We start from the raw sequence: 19,633 nt of genomic DNA, 5'->3' as shown, positions 1-19,633 counted from the left end.
TCAGAGAAATTCAGTCCTCATGGCCCATTCAGTCCTTGGCGTCGCTGTGACTTACAAGGATGCCAGATGTGATGGTGGTTTCTATGGTAGGTTTGCCCATTTACTAGACTGGTGTTACCAGTCTGTTTCACATAGGCTAGCAAACAGCATTTTACAGCTGCAAAATCCCATATCCATTAATAATTTCCTGAGCCATCTGCCTTGGAGCTGTTTGATTTAACAGTGCAGGGTAATTAATTGCAGGTGGGCAGGGAAACTCTTCCTGGTCTGTGTAGATTCTCATGCATTTATCTCCATTTCATTAGGTTACATTGGGTACTATACATGGCCATTTTGTTCATGAACAAAATCTCAAGCTGTACATTGATAGCAGAGTTTGAACATTCTCTTTCCCACACTAAAAACAGATGTTTTCTATTTCTTCATGTCTCCCACTGCCATCTCCACATTTTCTTCCCTTTCGCCCCTACAGACATGGCCTTCCTGAGCTGGTCTGCAAAGCTGCTCCCCCAACAATACCCTTAAGATCCATCCTTGCTGTAGCTTCTGTACAAGAAATTAGCTAGCTGTGGGAGCTGGGAGCTGTTTAGTTTGATAAAAAATCAAGAAGACAAGTGCCACTCATCACCTTGGCCATTTTCCTTGTTTCCATGCCCCCCACCTTTCTTTAGACATCAGACTCTTCCAAGCAGGGACACTGTCTTTGTATGGGGATGCCAGGTTTCGGGCGCTTCAATAATACAAGTAGTAGTAATTGCTTGTTACAGCTTTATGTGGGGAGCAGAGTTCGCCATCTGTAATCCAGTCATTAGGGAGCAGCATTTCTGGAGTTCACCCTGTTGTCTGCTGGAGTCTTGCCAGCTCTCCCTGATGTTGTTCTTGCTACACAGAGTCTTTCTCTGACAAATTAGGCTGGAGTATGCATCCTGCTTTCTGAAGCCTGGCAGCACTGTAATCACCTGATACCAAGAATTACAAGCTTGTGTCCCACGTCACTTTCTCTTACATTTTGATCTTGACTTTGGTTATTTACAGCACAGCGGTGCTGGAAAACTGTCAGTGGAAATTTTAAGAGACAAGTGGCATAAGATGCCCAATGCCCGTTAGTTTGGGGCACCTTGTTGCCATATATGCCTTTGAATATCCATAAAAACGCACCCATATATATGTATGCACTAGGGCTGTCAAATGATTTTAAAAAATCACAATCACGATTAAAAAATAGTTGTGATTAGTTGCAGTTTTAATCACACTATTAATAATAGAAAGCCAATTTAAATGTATTATACATATTTTTGGATGTTTTCTACTTTTTCAAATATATTGATTTCAATTACAATGCAAAATGTTCAGTGTTTATATTATTTTTTATTACGAATATTTGCATTGTAAACAATTTTTTAAAAAGTCAAAGCATGAATGAGCATACAAATGTTTAGCATATCTGGCACATAAATACCTTGCAACGCCAGCTACAACAGTACCATGCGAATGCCTTTTCTCAATTTCGGGTGATGTTTATCTCCCCTAAATGTAAACAAACTTGTTTGTTTTAGTGATTGGGTGAACAAGAAGCGGGACTGAGTGCACTTGTAGGCTATAAAGTTTTACATTTTCTGGTTTTGAGTGCAGTTATGTAGAAAAAAATTCTACATTTGTAAGTTGCATTTTCACAATAAAGAGATTGCATTACAGCTGTGGTTCTCAACCAGGGGTTCACGTATTCCTGGAGGTACGCAGAGGTCTTCCAGGGGTTACATCAGCTCATTTAAATATTTCCCTAGCCTTACAACAGGCGACATAAAAAGCACTAGCAAAGTCAATACCAACTAAGATGTCATACAGCTAAAGCTTTGTTTATACTGCTCTGTATACTATACACTGAATTGTAAGTATAATATTTATACTCCAGTTGATTTATTTTATAATTATTGGTAGAAATGAGAAAGTAAGCAATTTTTCAGTAATATTGTATTGTTACTGTTGTATTTTTATGTCTGATTTTGTAAGCAAGTCGTTTTTAATGGACGTGAAACTTGGAGGTACACAAGACAAATCAGACTCCTGAAATGAGTACAGTAGTCTGGAAAGGTTCAGAGCCACTGCAGTACAGTACTTGTACGAGGTGAATTAAAAATACTATTTATTTGTCTGTCTTTTTTACAGTGCAAATATGTGCACTAAAAAGTAATAATATAAAGTGAGTGCTGTAAACTTTGTATTCTGAGTTGTAACTGAAATCAGTATATTTGAAAATGTAGAAAAACATCCAAAAATATTTATTTATTAATTCATTTAAATTGGTATTTTATTATTGTTTAATAATGTGATTAAAACTGGGATTAATCATGACTATACACACATAATTAGACTGTGTATATCAAATAGGCCCAACTTGCCTGATGGCCTTAATCAAGTAATTGGGTGTTTCATAAATGAAATGAGCTCAGTTCAGAATCGATACACATTCACGCCGCTAGCAGTGAATCTCTCCCAGTATGGACATCCTTCTGAAGCCCCCAGGAGCAGTGCAGTCAGGATCTTGACCTGTTGCCCCAACACTAAAGGACATGCAGGTATATTAGTGTGTTTAGATACAAGTATCCAGGCAAGGGAGATGCTGCTTAAATACGTGCAGCAGCAAGGTTTGCCGTGTCAAGAGGGGCATCGTGAATGAGGTGAAGGCCAGGGGTTTAATTGTGTGTGTATGTGTAACCTGAACTCCTACTTTGAACTGACATAGAAGCCGAGTATCTGAGCTTAGATCTTGATGTTTTTTGGTGGTGGGGTTTCCTCCCTGCATGCTCCGACTCTGGTGGAAATTCGACATGAGCACATATCAGTATTGTATGCTGCCAGACAATGAGGTCAAGAGTGATTCCTTGTCTTCTCACCACCTCAGGACCCCTGCCCTCAATCAGAGGAAGCAAATATCTGGTGACTATTTCAGTGTGGAAATGTTGTTGATTTCACTGCATGCACAGCAGTGGTTCACATCCGATGTAGCCTCTGATAATTGGTGTGTCCAAAAACTCTCTCTTATTCTTAAACCGTGCTTCATAGCTGTAACGCTACATAGCGTGTTCTGCACTATGGGAAGTTGCTGTCTTCTGTCAGTGATCAATAAGGCTGTGATCAATCCTGGCAGTGCTATTGGGTATAAAACTGTCTGTGTTTGCAAGTCACGTTAATACATTTTAGATTTAACTTTTTCAGGAAAGAGACTGGGCATTTTTCTCTGCTTTGGAATGTACCATATTAAAGGCTTTCAAAAGGCATAAATGGCTGCTATTTAGAAAATTAGCCAAACTGTTTACCTATCTTTCACTTAAAAGGACATTTCCCATTAGCTCTGTCTGGCTGTATCCCTTTGCTATAGGAAGACTCTTGAGTCAAGCTGTCCCTGTAATATAACTACAGTTGAACAAAGGAACAGTCATTCAAATTCAGATATATATTTCTGTCTATCTGTATCTCTGCTTTCCATTGTGACTTGTCTCTTTCCTTTCGCCCTCTAGGTTGGGGATCGAGATGATTCAAATATCTACATTAGCATGAAGCTGAAGGCTGCTGCTGAGGTAATGCCTAGATCATAACTTTGATTTTCTTCGTAAATATTATACACCCCACCCCATGCACACGAGGTAGTAAAAACGTGCCTTTAAAGCCTTCAATATAGCTATACCTATGCAAACCCCTAATGTAGACAAGCTGCACTGATATAAACTGGGGCTTGCACTGTGTGGATTACTCTGGCAACATCAGTGTAGTTAGTTGGTGCAAATGTTTATAGTGTAGACAAGCTTTTAGTTTCGTGTGCCCACTGCACTGTTCTGTCCTCTGGCTTAGCCAGCCCCTAGACTCCTGCCCGTTATACCTCATTAAGGCATACACCTGCAGTTGCTTCATTTCAGCTCATTACCCTGCAGCCACTGTATGCTACAGTACACCCTGTCTTGTGGAAGGGGAAATTGGCCCGTTGTCCAAAATGTTGGTTGATGTCTTGTTGCTGTTTGCTAGCATTTCAGAGCAGTGTCCTTTTTGTCAGTCCTAGTACAGCAGCTGCTATCAAGCTGAATTGCCATCCCATAACTAGGGATTCTCTTTCTTTTGTAACCTATGTTACAGTATAGGGTAATAAAAACAATAACAGAAAAGTTAACTCAGCGGGGTACTAATCTTCTCTTTGGTTTATGTACTTCTGAGTAACAGAACTTTATTGCCTGTCCCTCAGTCAGACTAGAAAGCATGATAGATTCTATCGCAGTCCTGGGCTGGAATGAGAGGATTGCCACGCTGTTTTTACATAGTGCCTCTTACGTCAAGTAGAAAACCAGATCACTTCTGAGTTCTCTTTTGCAGATTGGGATCAATGCCAATCACATTAAGCTGCCAAACACTGCAACAGAAGCTGAGGTAAGTGACTTGGTCAGTCTCGTTAAGAAGCCCTTAATTTTGGTTTGGTATTAAAAAGATAAAATGTGTGTGTGTTTCTTTGACCTATCTTTTCATATAAAGAAACACTTGCCTTTAAGGGGTGTAAAAAGGAGAGATCACCAAATGCTGAACGTTTTTAAAGAATTTAATCTAGATGTTTCTGAAAAGACAAATCCACAAGTAATTTATATTTTTATATGGGAGAACTAAACATTGTGTGTGTGGTTTTCCCAAAGTCTATCCAGCTAGAAAATGCAACGTTCAAGTACTTGCACCAGACTTGTTTAAATGTATCATTCTTAATGTTTTTATCCTGTCCCCACTTTAAATGTATAGGTGCTGAGGTGCATCACTGCTTTGAATGAAGACCCTGCAATTCATGGATTTATAGTACAATTGCCTCTCGAGACAGATCAACCCATCAGTACAGAGAAAGTGACCAATGCTGTTGCCCCTGAAAAAGATGTAGATGGGTAAGCTGATTTTTGCAGTTGGAGGGTAATTGTTTTTGCATACAACTTGCTCTCTTTCCTTTAAAACTATCTGTTTAAAATAAGGATTCTAAATTTAACAAATAACTTTAAAATATATAAATGTTGGTGTTATGGAATAACAGTTAGTGTAACTTTAAGATCCTATTCCTGGCACATACATACCATTGTCCCCTCCCTTCATATACTTTAGGTTAACTAGCATCAATGCTGGGAAACTTTCCAGAGGTGACCTTGGAGACTGCTTCATCCCCTGTACACCCAAAGGATGCATGGAGCTTATCAGGCAGACAGGTAAGTAATTAAAGTATATTTGAAGGACTGATGGTTCTCCTTAGTCCTGTCCTCATTATTGATGAGTACACTGTGTGTCAGTCCCTTGATGAGCTGTAAAATTACACTTAGTGTGCAGTATATGATAGCCTTTTCTAAAAGCACTAGTTTTCCTTGAGGTGCCAACCCCTGTCCCTCTGCCTTCTTAAAGCTCTTCACCTTCCACTTCTTGACCTTCAAAGCCCCATTGCGTGGACAGCTGTGTTTTCTAGCCAAGGATGACTAATTTTGACTTTCCTAAGAGCCACAGCTGGATCCATGCTGACTAATGGCTCTGGAATAAAGTTCAATTAATTGGCAGCTGGGATGTGCCCAGGTTGTTTGGACTGCTAACCTAAAACCGAATCTTCTTATGTTTCAGGCATCCAAATTGCAGGTAAAAAAGCAGTGGTGGTTGGACGCAGTAAGATAGTCGGTGCTCCAATGCATGACCTTCTACTGTGGAGCCATGCAACTGTAACCACTTGCCACACAAAGACTGCGGCACTGGCTGAGGAGGTAAGGATAAGGTGTTTATTTAAACCCTGTACAATATATACACATGCCTGTCTCTTTCCACAAATGAATTTTCAAAAAATAAGATGAAAAAAAGCCTGTACTTCAGAAGCTTCTATTAAGATTAACGCCCAAAAAGCTTTTCACGGAGGTCTTTAAAATTGCTCATGAGACTGGTCCCATTTTCCTGCTCAACAGCAAGAGTAAATCACAGCAATGGTGTGGTGGCAGTATTGACACCTACTTGGATTTTTCCAGACAATTGGCATGCTTCAGCAGTCAGGCAAAAGAGTGGATGTGTTTTAATGTGTAACAGATCAGAAAAGCTGCAGTGCTCTATAGTACTGTAAAACAGGACTCGGGTATTCCTATGGTGTTTAAAGTGGGAATAACAAAACTGACCCAACCTCACAAGGTTGTTAGGCTTATTAATGGTTTAAGTGCAAAGTATTAATAAAATCTCAAATATAAATTTTCTCCCTTTTAATATAAAGAAAAATCAAAAAGATAACTACTTCCTATGAAAAACTAGATGGGGTGAAGGAAGTATTGAAATGACCCTCATAACAGATTTCTGTTTGCATCTTTAACTATAGAGCTTTGACTAGGTCTGCCAGACTTAGCAATATGGTCTAAGTGAGCGGTCATGCCATATTACAGTGCATTTTGTGTTACAACCTCATGAATGTTAAAAGAATAAATCCATAATTAATAATGATTTTGAGCCAGAAGACTGGATTGCTAACACTGGGTGGTTTAGAGGCCTGTGCAGGAGGTATGGTTGATGGCTTTCTGAGATGTGCTGGCTCTATCTCCAACCAGCCTACTTGGAAAAGAATAGCTCTGCTGTAGGAAACTCTAGAGGTTAACTTGAGGAGAAGAAAAGAATGTACGGTAGTGTTAAGCATGGGCTGGAACATAGGGTCCTTGCCTGGGAATCGGGACACATGGATTCTACTCCCACCTCTGCCACTGACCTGCCGTGTGACATTGAGCATATCACTTAGCTTCTCTGTTCTGCCCCCTTTGTCTCCTTAGGTTATAAGCTCTTCAGGGCAGGGATTCTCTCTCACTATATCAGTGTACAGTGTATGTGCCTGCCCCAATGGAGTCCCCCTCCTGGTTGGAGCTTCTGTGTGCTATTGTAATACCAACAATAATAATAGATATAACTCTGACCTGCATTAACAAAGATGAATGGTTATAAAGATCAAATAGAGTCAGCATGAGGTGGAAAGGTGACCTCCAGGTGCTCCTGATTTAACTCCATGCCTCTGAATTCAGTCACGAGGTCTTCACAGTAGCCATAGAAATATTTCCTTCCCACCCATCCCTGGGCTTCCAGGAGGATTTTTGTTTTGTGTTGGGGACACTGTTGCTTTTTTGAATATGCAAATGACTAAAAGTAAACCGAAAATGACCTGCTTTGTATCTGCTGTAGTGACACAGAGATATTTTGATAGGTTAGTAAAGCTGATATCCTGGTGGTTGCGGCTGGTAAACCTGAAATGGTAAAAGGGGAATGGATTAAACCCGGTGCTGTAGTAATAGACTGTGGAATCAACCATATACCAGGTAAGCATGTGTGTGGGGGTGGGGGGTATTACACCGTTGCTGCGTCTTGCTGGAGACCTCTACTTAAACTTGAAGGACTATTGTCTTGAAGCATAATATAACTTGCAAACCACTGGAGGGTCTGGCAGAAAATCAATTGGCTATGGATTTTTGTCTAAGGGTTAATTTAACTACTTTTTGTCGCTTGTAAAGAAGAAACAGATGGTTTGGCTCATTCTGGTTTTTTCCCTTCATTTTTAATCCAAGTTACAGGTATTACATGATATGGGAAATTAGTCACAGTCAAGCTGTCATCATGCCTACGCCCACAGGGCTTTTAAGAAGGTAGTTGTATAATTGATCAGTCATTTTGTTGCAATGTAATTATCTAATGGAAGGTAAAGACATTTCTCGCCTACAGCTCAGCTGTCTTACCTCTTGCAGATGACATCTGAGTTGTTGTAGTTAAAAGCATTAAGTCCTCTGCTTAACACAAAACTGCCCTTGCTGTTGGTGGTGGTTTGATATATCTGTGCCGAGCCACCCAAACGTTGGCCATCTGTCAGGAACCATGTTTGATATGCATAAAACAAAGCAGATTGCAGCCTCCCCTGTTAGCATGTTGCAAATAGAAATACCATTGTGTTCCTGGTATCCCACTGTTTTGCCATCGTTCAAGAGCTTGTTTGGACTGCATGTCTGAGAAGTTGGTCCCGATTTCCTTGATGATCACTTTAGTCTCTCTGACTTTAGAAAGGTTTGAACCTAGCATAGAATCACCTGTGGCAGTTCTATAGTCTGGCGCACTTGGGGAGATATGAGGCTTAGCAGATAAGCGCTTTAAAATGTATCCTGTGGAAATATTCCGTATTGAACACTTCCTGGCCCTGGTTTCCCAAGGGTTCCACAGCATTTCCCTAGGGTTCTTTTTAAGCCTGTGATGAGGAGGGGAGAAGTAGGAGAAGCTTTGCAAAACTCTGTAGCTTCCTCCGGCTTCTCCCCTCCTCATCACAGGCTTTAAAAGAACCCCAGGGAAATGCTGTGGAGCCCTTGGGAAACCAGGGCCAGGAAGTGTGGGATCATGATGCTAGAGGGGAAACAGTGGCTGCTTTGTCAGCTTCTCCAAGAAAAGCTCTTCCCAGGGTATGCTGCTGCTTGCCCATTGTCTGAGATTAACAGAAGTCCTGTGCTCTGAATGCTAGGTAGAAAGTAGCACAAACTGGCCTCCAGTGGATGTAAGTGTTTCCGGCTAGATACCTGCACAGAATGTGAATTGCAGCTCTGGGACTGAGAGGAAGCTGTTTAGCTTCAGCACTGTATTATAACTGGTCTCCCTCGGTGGAGAGGGCTGAGATACAGCAAATCCTGGCCCAAGGGATGCAGATGGGGGAGTGCCCCCTCATCTGCATTGTTCCAGCCCTGCAGAAATCCTCTGTTCTGTGTGGGGAGGGGAAAGAAGAGCAGTACTGGGGGTGGGCCACAGAATCAGCATAGTCTTTGCCCTCTTTCCAAAAAATCCCACAGGGGACTCTTGCTTACACTGCTTCCTTTCCACAGTTTGGAACCCGCCATTTAAGGGGTAGTTTTAGATCCTAGGGAGCCTCTGTTTGTGTGGGATGGAAGAGCTGGAAGATGGAGGTGTATCAGAGATCCCCTGTGTTGGGTGTCCTTGAGCCTCAGTAGACTACTTGGAATCCATGATTTTAGGGATTGGAACTCCAGGTTGCTTCAGCGAAGGAGAAGACAAATCAACACCCTGCCCTGGACTGCTAGGGCGAAATTCAAGGAAACATTGAGTAGATGATTGCATGTCCCTGTGCAGAGCTAACCCCCTGGGGAATCAGTCTGGCCCTGTGAAATTGTACAGCAGTAGCATCCAACAGCAAATATCTTTACAACTGACTTCCAGAAGAAGAGCTTTGTGTGTAGGTTGAAACCATGTCTCTTTTACCAACAGAAGTTGGTTCAGTAAAAGATATTGCCTCACCCACCTTGTCCTTCCAGATGTTGAGTCTTTTATCCTGACGTGAGCAGTTCACTTTCAGGTGTACAGATTTCACTGTGTACTCTGGGAAGGAGCCTTGTAGTCTCATATCTATAAAATGCCACCATTTAGTTTCTTTGACCTCTAGCTATTGAACGTTTTTGTCCTCTGATATTTTAACAGTGAAGAAAATCTGTTGTATGTTTAGGAAGATGCAGCGTGTGTGTGTGTGTGGGGGGGGGGTTAGATGATGACTGGGGGAGAACAGCCAATAAAAGATCCTCTAACTGACCACTTCATGGAGCACAAGAGGGAAAATATTTTAAAGCTGGTAAAATAGTCACCATTTCCTCTTCATTTATATTATCTTGCAGACTTAGCTTCACAATGGAGAATAAAATGTGCTTCTCTGCCTTGCCTGTGTATCGGACACAGATTAGGATGTTTTGTTTTGAGTGCATAATTTATCAATTGTTTGATTTTGTTCTCAGGCACTGAGGCTTTGTTGCTGGTATGATTTGTAGTCATCCTTGGCATCCTTAGAAGAAAATGTAATTACATTATTTGCCTTTTGCATTCCTAATCAAGTTGCCCTTCAGAATGGAAGGTTGAATTATTCTGTAGCTCAGGCAGCAAGTCTGCAGATTACTAACAGTTGCTGTAGAAACAGGATTTAACAGCCATGACATGGTTCAGGCTTTGAACAGGAGAAGGAAGCTTCTCACTTAACACACACATGTAGCAAAACTTCAGAACTGCTAGTTGTCACTAACAGTGGTTGTAGAATTAGTGTTGACTTTAGTTGCTTTTGTTTTTTGACTTCCCTTTCAATTTTTCAGTCTCCTGTTTTATATTTTTTTTCATAGTATTTGTTAAATCTTTTGATAATATTCTGTCCAACATTCCTGTTGGACAGCCACATTGAAGTGCATGGAGTTGCACAAGAGCAACCAAGGGTGAAATGTGGCCCTCTGATTATAATACTGCTTAATTGAGATTTCTTTCTGGTTTAATAAAAAATTAAACATTTCTGATTTCTTGCTTTGAGATAAACTGGGACGTGTAAACTTCTTTCAGACCAGATGTTTACATCCCTCTTCATGTAATGTCCTCTGCGTTCTAAATCACTGACATTAACATGCACCACTCTTGCAGCGAAAGTGCAAGCCACCATTTTGGTGTCCTGCGCCTAAAATTGAGTCCCTCTGCTGAGTAAATGAATGAGCTCTGTCTCCAGACAGGTGACTCTCCCTGCAAACCTCACTTAATGCACATTGAATTAAAAAAAAATACGAACACATATTGGATTCTGGACCATTTATTTATGGGAAAGGGCAGGGGTGTGTGTGTGTGTGAGATTAACCTTTGCCAAATAGAGAAGAGAGACTTATTAGAGAAATAGAAATTTAAGATGTTTAAATGGAGGAGGGGGATTAAGTTGTATTTCAAGTTTAATTTGACTGGACACTGATCTGTTGATACTGCAGTATTGCTTGCCAACTGTTTGAACAAAGCAAGAAACTTGGTGTGGGGGAAATGGAAAACTCTGTCCTCTCTCTAAAGAGTGGTGAATTTCTTCTATGTAAGTCAACCAGTGTATGGCATGATACTTACTCGGAATGGTTGAAATTGAAGTGTAATTTGTGTTATAAATTGGGCTATTAGTATTCAGTTTCAGCTCCTGTGTCATTTATAGCATGCTGGCAAGATTAAATGTTCTACCTAATTCCATCACATATTTTTAAGTCATGTGCCACACTTTATAGTATGTAATCACTTAAGTGCAGAAGAGATCAGAGCCTCGGCTTGCTCTGAAATGCAGGAAATCTAATTTAACCTAAATATGAAGAGCAAAGGGAAATGTACAGCTTCTTATTACTGGAAAACATGTTCCTCCTCCACCCCTCACTGCTTCCAGTGTGACTGAAAGCTGTACTTGCAATTCAGGTCAATTTCCGACAGCTGTGTAGTGGGCTAAATGATTGGTGGGATCACCCCTCAGCTTCCCCTCCTGCTCCCACAAAGCCAGGACTTTGTGAGCACATGGTCCCTCCCTTCCTTTCCCTTCCCAGAAGCACCATGTGATCTGGAGCCTTCTATGAAATTTCCCAGGTTCGTGTCCCTTTAAGGAAGCCCCAGCACCCTCAAGGAAGTAGAGACTGCCTGTGTTCTACCTGGTCTCTGGGTAGACAGTGCTATTGATCCAGTCTGACTTCACAGGCCCTAAAATTACCCTTTGGGAAACAAAGAAATCTAGCATTTTCCAGCTTGATTATTTTATCTCTTTTGCTGCTTGCCGTGTGGCTGAACTTTTATTTCGATGTGTGCGAGCCCTCGTCTGAGTGGGAGTTCAGCCTCTTCTTTGTTTCAGTGAAATGCTCTGTGTGTAACTTTATCTCTCCCTCCCAGACAGTACAAAGCCCAATGGGAAAACGGTAGTAGGAGATGTGGCTTACAGTGCAGCGAAGGAAAGAGCTTCGTACATCACCCCCGTCCCTGGCGGTGTTGGACCGATGACTGTGGCCATGCTAATGCAGGTATGTGAGCTATAGACTGACTGTGTCCTACCTGTCCTTTTTATGCGTTTGTCTGACTAGCCAACTAACACACAGTAAATAACAGTGGGCATTTCTGGGGGTGGGTGAGTGCCTGGGTGGAGTTAGGCTGTGTGCCACTGGTCAAGCATCCCACAGAAATGCCCTACGCTGCTTTGTGTGTACGCTACTTGTGTGTGTTTGAGGTTTTGTTCGCTGCCTCTTGGCTTGACTTCACTGACACGCATCATGTTACCTAATGGGGTTTGTCTCAAGAGTTGAGGGATTTCCACTGTCACTAGCCTGGTGTCTTGCATACCCTCTTCCTGACGCTGTGCAAAGCAATCCAGGTTTGTAGTGGGCTTAATTTGCTAGATTCCTGACAGAGGAAAGTTGTCCATTGTCTCTCTCCCCCCTGCCCTCTCTCCGGAGGAGAGTTCTAACAGTGCAAGGGGACTGCAGCTCCAGCTTGTTGGGAGATGGCTCATGACTCCCAGGAACAGGGCTGGATTTAGAGATGGGTGACTGCCTGGGGCGCCAGACGTGGGGATGCACCGGGCTTGAGGAGCTGTTTTTGTTAGCAGCAAAAGGGAAAAGAGAATGTTTGAAGTAAAATGTTTCAGGTATTCTGTACGTGGATTCCCTTTTCACTAACCTCCTAGAACATTCTGGACCTTTGTAGAATCTCGTGGAACCTTCCAGATTTTCTGAGAACTACACTTTTCTTGAATCTCCTGGAATGTTGTCAGTAATGCCCTTGTGGGTATATAGGGGGCGGGGAGTCACCAGTCAGTCAGTGGAATATAAGAATGAAGTAAGAGCCCCAGCTGCGATATTGTGAACCTTGTTTTACTGTGTAATTGTGAAAGTGTACTTGTGTGTTAAGACTTGAAGAGTGTAAGTAGTGACTAATAAAGGACATATTTAATGAGAAGCTATGCTTCAGTTCATGAGGTCAAAGGCGAGAAAAGTGACCTTTTGAACTAAAAGACTAGGGTTAACGTTCTAAAGCTGTCACCTACTGTAACCCCATTTAATACTGGTCCACCCGATCTTGGTGCCCAGTTCAATTTCTTGATGTTAGTACATTTCAGTTATTCTTAAAATTAAAAAGTTTCTATAAGCTTAGAGGAAACATTTTTATTTGCTTATACATGGCATGAATAAATACAGATGTACAGATCCTAGTGTACGAATTTATCATCTCATATGACAGGGATAAGTCATGCATGCACATTGTGCATCAAAGTCATGAAATGGGCTACAAATGCAATAAAAATAAAACATTCAAAAGTTTAACAAATGGAGGGTGGGGTGCTGAAGGTGCTCCTTGCCTGGGGTGCCATTTTTTCTAGGGCCGGCCCTGCACAGGAACCCAGAGTGCCTGGAAAGTGGGATGAACAGCTTCGCTGGTGGGGCTCTTAGGGAGTGCTAGCTGTAATTTTAAAACAAGCCATGCGGTGGCCCTAGAAAGAGAGCAGTAGCACAGCACTTGCCTTCAGAGGTTGCTCTAGACAATCAGCCACCCTAGGCAAAACTTCACGGGGCTGCCTAGAACAGAGATTCTCAACTGCAGGGGGGAGACAGGGGTGTAGGACTTTCTAGGGGGTGCAGCAAGCCTTCTGATGGTTTGGTGGTTATGATAGGGGGCAAGTGCCAGGTCTCAATGACACTTAAATATGGCTTGGCTGCCCCTCTGCCAAGACAGAGGTGTGCAGCTGGGTCAAATTCGAATGAGTGACATTGCAACCGGGCGCACAGGGTTACAGTGCTGCTCAGGATTGGCCCCACCACTCTAGGCAGCTGACTTGTTTGCCTAAAGCTACTGCAGCCCCGCCTGATTTCGGGGAGGGGAGAGGGGGCAAGGGAGGGGGGGAGGAAACAAGTCCAGTGTAAGCATTTTAAAAGTCTCCTTGAGAAATTTAAATAAATGCTTTAATCAGAGGTTTGCATTGGTTGCTGTCTGGGATAGAAGGGAGGGGGCTGGGCAGTCCTTTCTGGACCTGTGTTTACTAACCAACGTGTTGCAACGTCTATGGCTGTAAACTGAGCCTTTTTATACCTGTTCAGAGCACAATAGAGAGCGCACAACGATTTCTAGAGCAATGCCAACCTGGGAAATGGAACATCCAGTACAACCAGCTCCGCTTATGGACTCCTGTGCCAAGGTAACACTTTAAATAAACTACTGCTGTCTATCTTGTAACGTCGTGTTTCTGTTCTGTTTTCTCTGGGACTGTGTATGGGAATTCCCATGGCAGGTTTGTACGCAGGAGGGTAACTACTTGAGTTCATTCTAATTTTTAAAATTCCCAGTGTTTTGCAGAGGAAAGCATTCCTGTCCAATCCTGCAGAGTGACATGTGCGACCAGGCTCCTTTACCTGTCTGAGCCGCATCAGTGGCATCAGGGCTTCAGACAGGCACACAGGTCCACCTGCACACATCGCTCCAGAACAGAGGCCTCGTTGCGTACAACGATGCAATTTATAGTATTGGCCAATACGCAGGTGGCAACATCGTAGTTTTTAAAATATGGATAATTGTATGATAATGCCAAGCTGCTTTTAAGGGCAATGATGCTGTGTCAGAGCACTACTGCTCGCACTTACATAGTCATTTACACATGGAGACCTCCGTTCAGCAAGGTATTGTGTATGGCCATCGGTCACATTGATGGACTTCAGTGGGACTTAAGCATGTGCTTAAATATTTTCCTGAATCCGGGCCTCAAAGCTCTGTACAAATGCGAATCTTCTCAGCCCTCTTGCGAGGCAGAGACTGCTAGGGCCAGTTAGATGTATAATGGCTGAAGCAGCAAGTAGCAAGATGCTTTCCTTCACCTTGAGAGAGCTGAAGTCTGAGATAGCAAGAGCACCTTGGGATAAGAGTTGTTGGGTTAGAGCTCCTGCTAATAACCAACACTTGAAAGTGTTTGAAATGTCACAGGAAAGACTAGAAGATTCCCAAGTAACAGGCATCAGTAGCAAAGCTGCCTTGGGAGATGTCCTTACCCGTACTACAATGGGCTGAGAGGACCTCCTTGGGCAGATTGACTTCTTTAGCTGTAAAGCTTAGAGATTTCAGTTTTTAAATTCTACATTGGGGTGCTTGTGGGCTATACCTGTTGGGAAGCAGGCGGTTTCATGCTTCAGCAAATTAGATTCCCCTCCTCTTTTCTTTAAGCGACATTGAGGTATCTCGATCTTGCATACCCAAGCTCATTGGTCATCTCGCTAGAGAAGTCGGCTTGCTATCCGAAGAGGTGGAGCTCTACGGTCGGACCAAAGCCAAAGTTCTGCTGTCTACTCTCAAACGCCTGAAGGACCAGCCAGATGGCAAATATGTCGTTGTAACAGGGTACGTTGTTCCTTCCTTAAAGGTGATATTGGGGAATATGATGTAGAATTTCTGGAGGAGGGTTTTGGAGTCTTGTTGCTTTGCTTTATAGTTTTAAGAATGTTGGAGGAAACTTGGAGTAATTTCATAGGAATTGGATCAGACCCAGAGTCCATCTAGTTCAGTATCCTGTCTGACAGTGGCTGGCGCTAGAGGCTTCAAAGGATGGTGTAAAACCGCTGCAGTAGGATAAACTGGCTCCACACTTAGTGCTTGTCTACACCGTGCATTTGCCCACAGGAGAGGGATGTAAATTTTAGATTGTGACATGCTAGTATGAACTAACTGGACTGTGTGCACTCTGCTGGTGAGCACTAGAAGTTCCCTAGTTATGTTAACATAGTACTGTTTGAAATGGGACTGTCAATACACACTAAGGAACTTCTGGTGTTCACCAGCAGGGTGCACACAGGCCAGTTAGTGCGCAACACACTTGTGTGAATGAAAATATGCACCCCTCTAATCTGCACCAGTGTAGACAAGCTCTAGGACTCATCCTGAACTCTAACTACAAGAGGCTATCTTGAGCACTGAAGCATGAAGTCTTATATCCCTTCCAAAATATGTGTTAGCGTTAACTCTGATAACTGGATATTCTTATCCATTAGACATCCAATCCCATTTTGAATCTCGCTAAGTTCTTGGTCTCAGGTATTTTATTGCATATGCTGTGTTGTGTATTTTAGCATAACACCTACGCCCCTGGGAGAAGGGAAAAGTACCACTACGATAGGCCTGGCTCAAGCCTTAGGAGCACATCTCCACCTGAATGTGTTTGCTTGCGTCCGACAGCCTTCTCAGGGACCAACCTTTGGCATAAAAGGTATGACTTGGCAGCGTCATATTGATCGCCATTCATGCAGGATAGAAGAGTAGCAGGAAAGGCACATTCAGCCGATGGGTGTTCTAGAAATTTCAACTCTTAGGAGAGAGTGTTTTCTGTTTCTGTATAGAGGTGTGTAATCCCCACTGAGGTCATTTAGGGTTACACAAACATGTGGGGAGAGAATCTGATTTATTTAGGAAGAAAGCAAGTTTTGGATACAGTCAGTGAAATCCAGCGCAGCGTTTAATCATACTTGTTCAATAATAAAGACATTTTAAAAATGGCTAAGCAAATGTGCTCAAAGCTACAGAGGCATTAATGAGCATGGTTTGGTTACTTCCTTCTATGCCTTTTTATAGGTGGAGCTGCAGGTGGTGGATATTCGCAGGTTATCCCAATGGAGGAGGTAATTTTGACACAAGACCTTATTGACTGTGTAATGTTCAACTGTGCTGAGAGCGGCTGTAGTCAGTTAACTTCTTGGAAATCTTTTGTTTGTAGTGAGATCAAAGTCTAAGAATGGGTATTGACTTTTCTTTCGGCAAAGCTACTTTAAGGACAGAGGGAGTTAATCTTTCATTGTTTTTAATGGAAGGCTGCGTGGGTCAGCGAATAGGGTATAGTGCTGGGAATCAGGAGAACTCGATTGCCTTGCCATTTCTATCACTGACTGACTGCGTGACCATAAGCAAATCATTTTAATTCTATATGCTTCAATATCCCATCTGTAGTGTGGGGGTAACAATGGCCCTCCTTTTATAAGGCACTTTTAGATCTAAGGGGGAAGAGAGTTGAGTAGCACTGTCAGTGACGGTTTACACTCTCAGGAACACACTATTTCTGTATGCTACTTCTACATAATTGTCTGATTGTTAATGTACAGTGGGTAAGGGAAACTCGGAAAGCAGTAAGGCCAAGTCGTAGCAGTGCTAGTGGCCAGCACATTAGACAGAAATATGCAGTGTGATACGGCGGCAGCAGCAAAGGTGATGTGGTGGGTTGGGTTTTTTTTGTTTTTGTTTTTGTTTTTGGCTGGGGGCAGGGCGGGGCTGCATCCATACACACAGCATTGCAGGGCACGGAGTTAAAAAGCAATGTCTCTTGTGTTATACACCTAGAATATGATATTTTCTCTATTTGCCAGAAATATGGTGACACGTTGGAGGGCATTCAAGGAAGATCAGCAGAAATGATAAAGGGATTGTAGGGAACGATTCATGTGTACAGTCCACAAAAGGTGTAAATGTGAAGGCAGGCAAAGATTTAGTTAGCATGGTGCTGAGGGGTATATTATTGAATTCAAGGAAGGAAAAATAATCTCCCAATGGAAGCTGTGGAAGCCCGGTCACTTGGGCCACTTAACTAGACTGGCCAAAACGCTTGCCCATATACAATATAAGGAACAATCCTGCTGTGGCTGGAAAACAGACTAGATAGGTAAGATCTCTCTCTGACCTCTGGTATTAAAATCAATTCCAATCTTGTTGGGTTTCTTTTTTTTTAATCAAAACCTAATTTTTTTTTTAATTTTTTTTTTTTAAATTGAAAGTCTGTAGAACTATTCATCACAGTACAGGCTCTGAGATATTGGTGGATACCTTTTGCAAGCAATCTCCGGCCCAGGAAGGGCTTAGCCAGTAGAGAACATTAAAACAAGAGGTGCAAAATAAGGCAATAAGCAATGGCACATATTTGTATATTAGAATAAGATTGCATCTGGTGATTAGTACAAAGCTGAAAAATAGAGTAACTGACACTGGATAGCTTTCTCTGTTTTAAAGACTTAGTAACTGAGGTTTCCGGAGTCTATGGGATTAAGATTTTATGGCTCTTGCTGTCATCTCTTCTGACTTTTCTAACACCATCTCCCTTCTTCATTTCACTCCTGCTATGCATAATTGCCCTAACTGAATCCCCTTCTCTTCCCCCCCACCCCTCCATTTTTATATGCCAAACGTAGAAGAAGCAGCTGTAAACCTAACCTCTTATCCCACTGTGCTGCACAAATCAGATCAGTTGTCTCAAATGAAGGTAACAACAAAGCAGTATAGCCATGTTTTTCCATCTTTTGCATGAACCTTCTCTTGATGATCCTGGCAGAGCTGGGGGAACTGACTCTTGTATGATAAACTCATTTTGAACACTTAGTTCAGGAAGTTTTGTAAAATGACATAAATGTGGGGGTGGCATGTTTCTGTTTTAGACAAATTCCATCTTCTGTTCCACATATTCCACAGAGCAGTTTCCCCCTGCTGCTCTCCCAGTAACATTGCTATTGATATTTCTCTTTCCATCTGGCTATAACAGACTACCCGTAAAAGAAGGGTGAAATAACTGATGTCCATTTTTTCCTATAGTTTAACCTCCACCTGACTGGTGACATCCACGCCATCACAGCAGCCAATAATCTAGTAGCTGCAGCTATCGATGCTCGTATGTTCCATGAGCAAACTCAGTCTGATCAGGTAAGAGATGATGTAGTTGATTCCATTCTGTGTTGTGTTGAGCACAGTCTATTTTGCCAAGATTTTTTGGACACTCTGCAGCTGCTAATTATATCTCATTCTTCAAGGCTCTTTATACCCGCTTGGTGCCTTTGATCAATGGTGTTAGGAAGTTCTCTGATATTCAGATCCGAAGACTGCAGGTGAGTTGATCAAGCTTATTAGGTTTCTAGTATTGTTCTGTATGCGTCATCTTTACCCTGTGAAAAGATAAATTACAAAAACCTTACATTGGTCTGTTTGTTGGTATTTATTTACACAGCATCCAAAAATGCATTACCCCACAATCCAACTAAAGACATGTCACAGCCCTGTCCTTAAAGAGGTTTCAGTCTAACTTTATATGCTATTCAGTGAATGAGTAAACTACAAGGAAGTTAGGAAGAAACAAGGGCCCCTTATAAATAATCAACTGTTATTTCAGTGTCCTTGATGCAGCATAACTCAGAAATAAATAGTCCTTGCCCCAAATACACAGTCATAACTGAAGATGAACGTTTCCTGCTGTGGTATTTATTGTGGCAGTGAACACAAAAACACAGCCTTCTGAACGTGAGCTGCTGGAAATTGTTTTAATACAAACTGAGCAAAAAAGGAGAGACGTATTTTATTTGCACATTCTGTGTGTCAGTTTTTACATGGAAAAATACTCCATTGAATTCCTCTCCTCTAGCTACACAGCTGTTCAATGGTCATTTAAATGACTAGAACTTGGGAAGCAAATGGAGTCGTTTGTCAGCAAAAAGCATGGGCCACCGTGTGTTCCTGGTCTCTTTAGCAATTCTCTTTCACTGTAGCGACAAGATCATCTAGGTGGTAGGTTCAGGGGAAGTTATTGGAGTTGTCTGCGGGTTAATCAGTTGGCCTACCTATTAACATAGCCTGAGGCACTCAGAATTGTACGACTACTTTTATGTTGTACATCCAGAACAGGTGTCCAATGGGAGGGCAAGAACAACAGTCTCGTTGTGGGGGCTCTACATTTTTGTATCATTAACTGGCTGTAATGTCTCCCATGTGATACTCACATTTGATTGCCAGTTTCAGTCTCTCCTCCTTTGCCGGGCTATGTCAGGTC

At 42.2% G+C, this 19,633-nt stretch overlaps 1 protein-coding gene across 2 annotated transcripts in view; it reads left to right on the top strand.

Moving 5' to 3' along the window:
- The window catches only part of MTHFD1 (methylenetetrahydrofolate dehydrogenase, cyclohydrolase and formyltetrahydrofolate synthetase 1), a 70,481-nt gene that overhangs the window by 17,495 nt on the left and 33,353 nt on the right, over positions 1 to 19,633 (top strand). For both annotated transcript variants that reach the window (XM_048853596.2, XM_048853597.2), the window contains exons 3-15: positions 3,519 to 3,578; positions 4,363 to 4,416; positions 4,774 to 4,910; positions 5,122 to 5,222; positions 5,623 to 5,759; positions 7,220 to 7,331; positions 11,704 to 11,831; positions 13,899 to 13,996; positions 15,013 to 15,186; positions 15,912 to 16,048; positions 16,411 to 16,457; positions 18,409 to 18,516; positions 18,624 to 18,698. In XM_048853596.2, the coding sequence (XP_048709553.2) occupies positions 3,519 to 3,578; positions 4,363 to 4,416; positions 4,774 to 4,910; positions 5,122 to 5,222; positions 5,623 to 5,759; positions 7,220 to 7,331; positions 11,704 to 11,831; positions 13,899 to 13,996; positions 15,013 to 15,186; positions 15,912 to 16,048; positions 16,411 to 16,457; positions 18,409 to 18,516; positions 18,624 to 18,698 (1,368 nt within the window). The remainder of the gene's footprint in view (positions 1 to 3,518; positions 3,579 to 4,362; positions 4,417 to 4,773; positions 4,911 to 5,121; positions 5,223 to 5,622; positions 5,760 to 7,219; positions 7,332 to 11,703; positions 11,832 to 13,898; positions 13,997 to 15,012; positions 15,187 to 15,911; positions 16,049 to 16,410; positions 16,458 to 18,408; positions 18,517 to 18,623; positions 18,699 to 19,633) is intronic.

The sequence above is a fragment of the Caretta caretta genome, chromosome 6, assembly GCF_965140235.1.
Source record: "Caretta caretta isolate rCarCar2 chromosome 6, rCarCar1.hap1, whole genome shotgun sequence".
In the NCBI taxonomy this organism is placed as follows: domain Eukaryota; kingdom Metazoa; phylum Chordata; order Testudines; family Cheloniidae; genus Caretta; species Caretta caretta.
The sequence above is the reverse complement of the archived record's forward strand: the minus strand, read 5'-3'. Positions and strand labels throughout refer to the sequence as shown.